The sequence below is a fragment of the Dipodomys spectabilis genome, unplaced genomic scaffold (genome assembly GCF_019054845.1).
Source record: "Dipodomys spectabilis isolate Male_0828 unplaced genomic scaffold, ASM1905484v1 ptg000030l, whole genome shotgun sequence".
Taxonomy (NCBI): domain Eukaryota; kingdom Metazoa; phylum Chordata; class Mammalia; order Rodentia; family Heteromyidae; genus Dipodomys; species Dipodomys spectabilis.
This window is the reverse complement of record NW_024870707.1, coordinates 2290662-2301377: the sequence shown is the minus strand read 5'-3', so window position 1 is coordinate 2301377 and position 10716 is coordinate 2290662. Positions and strand designations below refer to the sequence as shown.

The 10716-nt window shown below is 42.6% G+C and overlaps 2 protein-coding genes across 2 annotated transcripts; one reads left to right on the top strand and one right to left on the bottom strand.

The window, feature by feature from the left end:
- The first annotated feature begins 1158 nt into the window (after window positions 1-1158).
- LOC122104681 (olfactory receptor 4X2-like) lies at window positions 1159-2088 on the top strand. Its single transcript, XM_042675627.1, has one exon. The coding sequence runs from the start codon at window positions 1159-1161 to the stop codon at window positions 2086-2088; it is 930 nt and encodes a 309-aa protein (XP_042531561.1).
- A 5061-nt stretch (window positions 2089-7149) lies between these two features.
- Window positions 7150-8088, bottom strand: LOC122104679 (olfactory receptor 142-like). The gene has a single exon (XM_042675625.1). It carries the CDS (start codon window positions 8086-8088, stop codon window positions 7150-7152), a length of 939 nt encoding a protein of 312 aa, XP_042531559.1.
- Between the last annotated feature and the right edge of the window lie 2628 nt (window positions 8089-10716).

Sequence of the window (10716 nt, the reverse complement as noted above, 5' to 3'; positions counted from 1 at the left end):
ATGTTCACAAATAAAATAAAATTAAATTAAAAAAAAAAGATTGGAGGAAATGAAAGAGTCCAAAAAGTGAAGAATTTGGAATGGATTGGGCTACATGGTAAGGATAAGTTCATCAAGGAATCCACTGAGTTAGGAGGCAAAGCAGAAATAAGGCCGGAGATCAGCTTTCCATTCCTCTTAGGGAATGAATGTTGAATGTCAAAATTTCCAGGGATAGCTCTTCTAACGATGCTGATGGGTTCATTGGGGAGAATTGAGAACATTGTCCTGCAAACCAAGGAAAGAAAGAGGTCGAGGAGAAGGAAGTGCACGCAAGATGCAAGTGAATAATGTGTGATAACCTTCCATGCAATACAGAGATACCTTCCACAGACACAGCAGCACATCCTGCCTGTCCATTGTCCAAAGGGTGGACTTACTTAAAAAAAAAATAGGTCTCTGCCCTCTGGTCAGTTTGCACTTCTCTACCCTCTTCATACAGTGATTTACTTTCCAGTTGACAAACATTCTTGATAATTCCCCCATTGAACTCAGGAGACAGGTTTTCAAGAACTAGTAGTATTCTAGCTAGAGCTTTTGGTTTTGTTTTGTTTTTTTGATGTTTTTTAATGTGAAAATGCCATACAGAGGGGTTACAATTACATGAGCGAGGTAATGAGTACATTTCTTATCAAGCATTGTTGCCTCCTCCTTTGTTTTCCCTTTCCATCCCTGCCCTCCCATCTCCACAACTACACTCCCCTCCCTCTTCCCCTCCCCAAAGTAGTAAAGTTCATTTTTCGACATAGCGTCTTGTACATCTCATTGTTGCAATGGGTTCACCTGTATCCCTATTTAAACTATTTGTTTTTTCCTTTCCCCTCCCCAAATGATACCAACATTGAATGCAGTGAAAACGGGAGCTATACATACAAAGCAACAAAAAAATCATGTGGTACCTTATAAATACCTTAGAAACAATATCTAGCTAGAGCTTTACATCGCCTCTCTGATCTAGCCACAATACAATGCTACCACACTTGCACTCTGCCTGTGTCTTCCTTGGCTTCTCTTCCTCTCTCCCAGCTAGCTCTAAGATGCCCACTCATGAACAACCCTTCGTTTTGTATTATTTCAGATCACATGAGCACAAGATGGCTGCCTCTTAGTGGTGTCTACATGGCTAACATCCACAATGTGACTGAATTCCTTTTTCTGGGACTTTCTCCCACCTGGGAGGTGCAGAGGGTTTGCTTTGTGATATTTCTGCTCTTGTACACAGCGATCATCCTGGGGAATCTCCTCATCGTGCTCACCGTGGCCACCAGCAGGAGCCTGGGGTCCCCCATGTACTTCTTCCTCTGCCATCTGTCTTTTGTGGAGATCTGCTACTCCTCCTCCACGGCCCCCAAACTCATCTCGGACCTGCTGACTGAAAGGAAAGCCATATCTCTATGGGGCTGCATGGCACAGGTTTTCTTCCTCCACCACTTTGGTGGCATTGAGATGTTCCTGCTCACGGTGATGGCCTATGACCGCTATGTGGCCATCTGCAGGCCCCTGCACTACATCAGCATCATGAACCGGAAGGTGTGCATAGTCCTGGTGGGAACAGCATGGCTGGGAGGCTTCGTGCATTCGTTGGGCCAGATCCTTCTCATCTTCCACTTGCCCTTCTGCGGCCCCAACATCATTGACCACTATTTCTGTGACATCCTTCCCCTGCTTAAACTCGCCTGCGCAGACACCTACCTCATTGGGCTGCTGATCGTTGCCAACGGGGGCACCCTGTCTGTGGTCAGTTTTGCGGTCCTCTTGGCATCCTATGTGGTCATTCTGTGGCACCTGAGGACACAGAGCGCTGAGGGGCGGCGCAAAGCCCTCTCCACCTGCGGCTCCCACGTCACCGTGGTCACCCTGTTCTTTGTGCCCTGTGTCTTCATCTACCTGAGGCCTTCTGCCACACTGCCCGTGGACAAATTGGTGGCGGTGTTCTACACGGTGATAACTCCCCTCCTGAACCCCATCATCTACTCCCTGAGGAATGCGGAAGTGAAGAAGGCGGTGAAGAAGCTGTGGATCAGGACGACAAAACTAAACGCAAACTAGAGGCTGAGTCTGGTCATGTCTTGGTAATATTATTGACTCCAAATGGAAGAGGCAGAAGGATTTATCATAGAATTTTTTGATCTAGTGTCCATCTTCCAAGTTGTCATTTTACCCTTGCAACAGACTTTTTCTTAGAGATATATTGTAAGATGCCTATTCATTTTTAATTCTAACTTCCACTCCTATTAGTAACACCTTAGAGATAACCAGAGTGGTAAGCAATTATATTCCAGATGTTCTTTTAGATTCACTGCAGCGAATTTATGGAGTAGCCAGGCACCAGGGGCTCACATCTGTCATCCTAGCTACTCAAGAGGTGTTACTCTGACAAGCTCAGTTCAAAGCCAGCCTAAGCAGGAAAGTCTGTGAGACTCTTAACTCCAATGAACTATCAGAAAAAGCAAGAAGTATAGCATGGTGGCTCAAGTGGTAGAGCAAAAGAAGCTCAGGGACAGGGCCCTGAGTTCAAGTCCCAGAACCAGCAAAAAGAAAACAAGCAAAAGAATATGGAAGTGTCTTGTCAAACCACTGAGGCACACCTCCAAACCTTCATTACACTCGTTGGTTTTGATATGGCGTCTCACTTCCTGCCAGTGCCTACACCGAAAACCACAATCCTCCTGTTTTTCACTTCTACACCATAGCTGGGGTCACCAGCCCATGCATCCTACTCAACTGTGTCCATTTAGATGGAGTCCAGCAGGTTTTTCCCATCCACACCAGCTTGGAACCACAAACCTAACCTCAAACTCCCACACACCTTGGATGATAGGCACTCACTACCATCCCTGCATATTGGTTGAGATAGGGTACCGGGAACTTTCTGTTTTCCTGAGCTGACCTGGAACTGCAATCCTCTTGATCTAGGCCTCCTAAATAGCTAAGATGACCTGGAATGAGCCACCAGCCCCGAGCAAGGCCTTTGACTCACACTGTCAAACTCACTCACATGTCTTGGGAAAGACATACAACCCTGGAATTAAATACCTTTTCTAGTGTTAAAACTTTTCATTAGCATATTCCAAAAATAAATGTATTCCAATCATTAAAATCAGTTGAACTTAAATAAAGGGGGTCACTTTAACTCAACTGCATGTTACAGTCTACAGAAAACAGCGTGCATTGCACTTTAGATTGTACCCTCCTCCAACCCAGCTTGTTCCCTCACCGATGTGCAGGTTCATTTTCTTCCCTGCCAGACAAGCATATAGAGAAGCAGGCACAGACTTTGTGACCCACAGTTCTCGATTCCCTGATGTGAAAGGGGCAATAGGATGAGGGCAAGTGTAACTTTCTATCCCCCATATAAAATCGTCTAAGTGAACATCATGAGGAATGAGCTCAATCATTGCCGCGTGTCACCTGATATGACACATCTGAGAAGCAGGCAGCAATACATCACTATATTGGCATTCCTACCAAAAACACACAACCCAGATCTACCCGTGCAAAGCACAAAGGGAGATCCAACATGAACAACAGTCTGCAAAAACATGGTCCTTCACTCTTCAAAAGTGTCAAGATAAAGGAAGATTGAAGGATTATACACATTGAAGATGATGACAACTGAATGCACACCTGGTTTGGATCTCCTACTAAGATTAAAGGATATTTGTGGGAGAAACTCTGTAAATGGCATGAAGAATTTGGATAAATTTTGATTTCCTTGTTTAAATAATTTTAATAGGTTTACCTCATAGAATATGCTTTGGTTTAGGAAATAATTGTTGATATATCCAGAGATAAAAGGTCAATTGTGTTGGCAGTACTCAAATATTCCCCCCCAAAAAAAGAATATTTTCAATGACTATGTTTAAGATTTACGTATCTATCACTTTCCATGCTTGGATTTTTTAGTGAGTACCTAAAACCCAATTTCATAGCAAATTTTCAGTAATGCATTATCTTTTGAACTATAGTTATCATACTGTACCTTAGATCCCTAGACTAATTCATGCTATAAAATTACATGTTTGCTTCCTTCGATCTCTTTCCTCTCTATGAGAAAAATTCTAGCCATCTTTATGTTTATACACCTATTTACTTGTTGAGAAAATTAGAAATAACAAAAGTGAAGAAAAACACATTTATTTAGGGAATGTTGCTTGAGAAAAACAGTAAATAATCTTCGTACTAGTTTGCAAATTTTTGTCTAAGCCAAATAATTTTACAATGAAAAGCTTTATATGTCTATCAAGTGTTTGCATTTGATTTGCATTTTGCTGATTTTGTGTCTATTTGTGTCAGTACTGGAGCTTGAACTCCGGGCCTGAGTACTGTCTCATTTTGCTCAAGATTGGTGTTCTACCACTTGGGCCACACTTCTACTGCCAGGTGTGGTTAATTGGTAAAAATCTCACAGACTTTCCTGCCTGGGCTAGCTTTAAACCTTGATCTTCAGATCTCAGCTTCCTGAGTAGCTAGAATTACAGGCGTGTGCCACTGGTGCCCAGAAAGATGCTTTCTTTCCTAATAATCTTGGTTATGATTAAATTTTCCATTTGATTCCCCACTTCCACAGTAAATAAGTAAAATGTCTCTTACGTTTTCAAGCTTTACATTTCTACCATGATCCATTTTTTCTATTAATTTATTCCATGCTTTTGTGTTTAAATCATCTTGTACCATTAGGTAAGTACATGTTGTCTTTGAAAAGTTACTTCAAGTTTTAATCTTTAATTGTATGTACAGGTAATATATCCAGAAGGCTTAGAATAAAATGCAAAGATATATAAATGACATGATTTATTCTATATTCTCAATTCCTTTCTTGTTTTTACTCATTCCACTTTTATAGGGTTCATGCTTCTTTTGAGTTTCTTTAAGCAAATACATATATAAAATGTACACTCTCATTTATCTCAACCTTTTACATACAAGCCTTTTACCAGACAAGAAAAGCAACAGAATCTATCTCTACCAGACCTATCCCATAAAAAATACAAATAGAAATTCTTCAATGAGAGAGGAAGATAGTTGTGGGTAAGAAGGAAAGAAAACATAAGAAGGTATAAAACTCACTGGAGAGTAGTTACACGGATATAAAAGGAATATTCAAATATTATAGATATGGCAAATAGGCCATTGATGCCAAAAGTATGAAAGCTAAAATGAAAATAATTTAAAATAATAACTATATCAGACATGGTGGTACATATACACCTCTAACCATAGCACTCAGGGGCTGAGGCAGCAGACAAGCCAATTCTCAGCCACCATGAACTACATAGTGAGATCCTGTCTCCAGGATCATAATAATGATATTAATAATAATAATAATAACTAATTTAATAAGTTATTATTGACTATATAGCTAATAGTCAATACCAAAAGATGTAAATTGAGGTATCAAATGTTAGTGTATAGATGCTGTAGTATCACACAAAATAAAGTTTATATACAGGGCCAGGCACCAGTGGCTCAGGTCTGTATTCCTAGTTCCTCAGGAAGCTGAGATCTGAGGATTACGATTCAAGCCAGCCCAGGCAAGAAAGTCCATGAAACTCTTATCTCCAATAAACTACTAAGAAAAAGCCAGAAGTGGAGCTGTGGTTCAAGTGTTAAGAGTTCTAGCCTTGAGCACAAAGAAGCTCAGGGACAGTGCCCAGGTCCTGAGTTCAAGCCCCGGGACTGGCCAAAAAAAAAAAAGGAAGGAAGGAAGGAAAAGAAGATTCATGTATAAAAAATCTTGGATGCCAGATGATAGGGTAGTAATTATATCATAAAGGCTCTAATTTATCAGGGGATTCATCCATAGATAGATCATAACTTAGTGGCATTGTTGGGAGAAGATGCAAGGAGGTGAGGACAAGTTGGATAGAGTGGATCTCAGGGAAGGATTTATCTTGTCCCTGGCCTTTCTCTCTTTCTCCCCCTCCCTCTCCCTCTCCCTCCCTCCCTCCCCCTCTCTCTCTCTCCCTCTGCTCCTCAGCATGGTATTGAAGAAAGAGAAAGCAATAGATGGCATTATTCTGATTAAGATATAATATATGCTCATATGCAAAACACTACAATGAAACTCCTTAGTACAACTCATGTACACTAACAAAAAGTGACAGGAAAGCAAAGCAGACACTGTTGGGTAATGGGTATCAGCTGGGGAGGGAGGGTGACTAAGCTTGAAGAACTTTATCTACAATCGTGAAAACGGAATGATGAAACCTGTGGTCGTTTTTAGGAAAGGGGAGAGGAGAGCAGGTAGAGCGGCAGAGGACAAAGGAAAGATTCGGGGAGGGGATAGTGGAGAACACACTGTTCCCACTGAAGGAGAAAATTAGATTGATACCTTTATCATCAAATGTCCCAAGATAATTCATCTGGTTGGTTCCTTTTATAACTAAGTAGAAATTGTTATCCTGAGGAATGTTAAACAAAGAGGAGACAAATAAGGGGGAAGATAACAAGGAAAGGAAAAGGAGGAGGAAGGAAGTAGGGAGAGGGAACGCAAAATCAATTTATCCCACAAACGTGTGATAGAATGTTTTCTGTAGAGGGAAGCAGGTGGATGCAGAAATAACTCCTAACACTGAGCAGCACAACCAATTAACTATAGGTGACGACAATTAATGAAATGTCAAAATCGAGAGTACAGAGAATTTCAAATGCTCCCAACACAGACAATGAATAATCTCTGTGTGGTAATCTATACCAATTATCCTGATGTGTTCATTGAACACTTAACACATGTCTTGAATTGTCACACTACAACCCACATGTGTGTAAAATTACTATGGAGAGAATGAAACAGAGAAGGACAAAGGAATTCTTAACGTTTAACACATTTTCCAAACACACTCCCTGCCACGTGCACTTGGTAGGGACCATCTTCTGGTTGCCCAAATCTATGCTATTGTGGGCATCCTTGGCTAATCAAGTTCCCTAAGGTCAAATGAGAATATCAACCCCAGTCCTTGGAAGAATAGACCAGAATACCCAAGAGTACTGACACTAAAGAGAATCACAGCCATAATGTCATCAAGTCCTTACATCTGTTGCTACCACTGCTGCAAATCCCACCCCAAAAAAAGCAAAGAACACACAACAATCAGATCTCCATCGACTTCACTTTCCCACACCTCTGCCCTTTTTGCCCCACAACTTCCCAATGGCATTTATCACCTGGGCGTTTCTGAGTGTGTAGATGATGGGGTTCAGCATGGGGGTGATGACAGTGTAGAACACGGCCACCAATTTGTCCCCAGTGAAGTTGGAGTCAGGCCTCATGTAGATGAAGGTGGCGGGCACAAAGAACAAGACAACCACGGTGATGTGAGAGGCACAGGTGGAGAGGGCCTTGCGCCTCCCCTCTGCAGAATGCTTCCTCAGATGGACCAGGATGACCACGTAGGAGGACACCAAGATGAGGAGGGAGAGGATGGAGATTAACCCACTGTTAGCCATTACAACAATTCCCTCCACAAGGGTGTCGGTGCAGGCCAGCTTGAATAAAGGATGCAGGTCACAGAAGTAGTGGTCAATCACATTGGGACCACAGAAGGGCAGGGGAAGGGTGATGAAAATCTGAATTATAGAGTGGACAAAGCCCCCCAGCCAAGAACCAGCCACCAGCAGGTGGCACAGTGGACGGCTCATGATGTTCATGTAATGAAGAGGTCTGCAGATGGCCACATAGCGATCGAAGGCCATCACCACCAGCAACAGGATCTCAGCCACAGCAAAGAAGTGGAAGAAGAATATCTGAGCCAGACAGCCCTTCATGGAGATGGTTTTGATCTTGGCAAGGAAGTCACTGATAAATTTAGGGACGACAGAAGAGGAGTAACAGATCTCCACCATGGACAGGTAGCTGAGGAAGAAGTACATGGGGGAACAGAGACTCTTGCTGAAGCTGAACGTCAGGACAATGATGCCATTGCCCAGCACCGTGGCCAGGTACACACAGAGGAAGAACACAAAGCATATTCTCTGCAACTCTGGATCCTGGAAGAGGCCGGTGAAAATGAGCTCAGTCACATTATTTCCAGTGGCTCTGGGTTCCATTCGGAGAAGATGGATCTCTGGAATAGCCCTGAGGCAAATCAAACAGACAACACTGATCTTTCATTTCGCACTAGCCCCTTGATGCATGTTACCTGACTGGTTTATTAACAGGCTCATAGAGTGAGTATTTTATTTATTTGGTGTTTGATATCCCATTTCATGGGAAGTAATGGTCAGGTAACCTCATGAAAACATCACGATTCCCCAAAATACAAATAAGGAAACGGAGACTCACAGAAGCTGTGAATTTACCAGCCACCCGGAATTAGAACCAACCCATTTATAGAATTTATACTGGTTCTTGTTTATAAAATTTTATTTCAGATAAATGATACTGAAAACAACAGTTTTCTTCAGTAATAACCATTTACATGAACTACTAATAATTCTCTCATTCTCGGTGTTTTCTCAATAAGCTCTTGCATTAAAAGGCTTTTTTTCCTGAAAATTGTCTCCCTGTCTCAATCCCTCAGATACACAAATCTCATTGAACCTGACACCCTTTCTGAAGAGAACATTTGATATTTTCTTTTGTAAAGATGACATTCTTCTTAATTCAATCAGACTTAATTCTATGGTTTTTACACCATGCTATTGCTTCATAAAATTTGAAATATTTTGAGAATATTTGACACCTGGGATTGACATGAAAATAGTGGAAATTGTTCAGGATGTACTCATGATCTAACAATAGTTAATATATAATATGGTAACATATATTATATATAATATATGCTGTATATGTTTATATATTAACCATTTTGTATTACTATTTATACCAGTTAATGTATTCTTACATTATATATTAATATAACACATGGAGCTTTATCACTTTGCTTGTTTCAGACTTTGCTTGTTTCTGACTCTGTTTGCACCCCTCTCACTACCAAACTTTATTGTCAGGAGGAGCCTTTGAAATAAAGGTAGGGTGTAGCTCAGGGGTACAGGACTTTCCTACATGTGGCAGGCCTTGCCTTCTACCCCCGAACAGTGCAAACACATAAACGACTTGGTCGTATCTCTTATTCTTCTTGTTTTTCCTTTCTCCGTTGGCGCTCCCATCTTATAAACAGATGGACTGTGGCCCAGTCCCTCTCACAGTGAAAATCTGAAGAGAGATTCACGATGAAAGTCTAAGGGAATCCTCAGTAAGGTTCCAGGTGAAACAGGAGAGGGAGCAGGGGACTGCTTGGGGTACAAGGAGGGTCCCTGAATGGGGCGAGGGAGCAAGAGAATGGAACCATGTTCAACAGACTCCAAGGCTTCCGGAGGAAGGAACCAGATTCCAATGACCAGAACGGCCACGGGTGCTGCTGCCCTTGGTCCTGCTGTGGGCCAGACCGTGGTAAACACAGCTATCTCAGCACCTCAACTGGTCCCTACCTCTTTCAGGTTATTAGCCGGCACATGAGGAACTTGAGCTTCAGACAGGACTGGCATCTTTCCCAAAGAAACCAAAGGTTGAGCCCATGCTGGAAATCCCTTTAGCTGGGATGGCAGAGGGGTGGGGAGTGTCCATACGTCAGGTAAACAGAAAGGAGTTAACCAGTGATCCACTACTTTGCAGAAATGGCATAGAGACCTGTGGCTAAGGCCAATCTGGTCACTATTTCCTGTCTGCGGATAATGGACAGAAGAGGAAATTCCCATGTTATGGGGAATATTTCAGCCCCAACCCCTCAGAAGCATCCGAGACCAAGAAACCTGTGAGAAGCTGAGCGGAATGTGGGAGAAGGGGCTCTGATGTTCTTCCTCTCCCCCTCTCCCCCTTGGCAGAAATGTGGAATCCCTGGAATCCCAGGTGCAGATGCTGAAAACAGCGGTGGAATCTGCCATTATCTCCCTGACTGGACTTCTCCTCAGCAGGTCCCAGAGCACAACCACCATGGTGTCCCTCCGTCCCTCACACCTGATACCCTGAAGCCAGCTCTAACCCAGGCCCCTCTCCTCTGCCGCTTACACCTGCGCCACTAAGATGACACGGTTGATGCAAAATTAGATGTGACACATCTCTTCTCAGTCTTTAGCTAAGATGAGGTGTAGATGTGAGATAAAATATATAAAGCACTTCACGAGGTTGTCTAGATAATATAAAGCCATCTGTAAATAGTACTTAGCATTGGTTCAAACTTTGTAATTTCAGGGGAAAAAAGAAACCTGAACCAGGTGAATTTCATGCATGCTAGTTGGAGTAGTGCTTTACCACTTGAGCCACACCTCCAACCCTTTTGTTTTTGTCTGTTTTGAGATAGGGTCTTCCTAACTTTGCGTAGGGTCACTTGAAAGTTATGACCCTTTGGCCTCAGCTTTCAGAGTAGCTGGGATTACAGGTGTGAGCCACTCAGCTCTAGCTGCCTCATATCTGATTACATTTCTCTCTACTCTCTTCCTTAAGAGAAAGAAAGTTCATGGATAACAAATCTTCTCCCCTTCCCAATAAAACCTACACCCCAGGCTCATGAGTTACATAAGGTAATCTCTGGATTGCAGGTACAAGCCTGGAAAGATGAAGATGGTGTAGACACTGGCCAGGTAGAATGTTAGCCTGTCACAAACAGCCCCATGTTTAGACATCTGACGAGAACCAAACACTGAGTGACAATGGAGACGGCGTGGAAGCCCCACCCT

Excerpts from the sequence above, each read along its gene's own strand:
- LOC122104681 (XM_042675627.1), top strand. The coding sequence starts at position 1,159 with ATGGCTAACATCCACAATGTGACTGAATTCCTTTTTCTGGGACTTTCT.
- LOC122104679 (XM_042675625.1), bottom strand. The coding sequence starts at position 8,088 with ATGGAACCCAGAGCCACTGGAAATAATGTGACTGAGCTCATTTTCACC.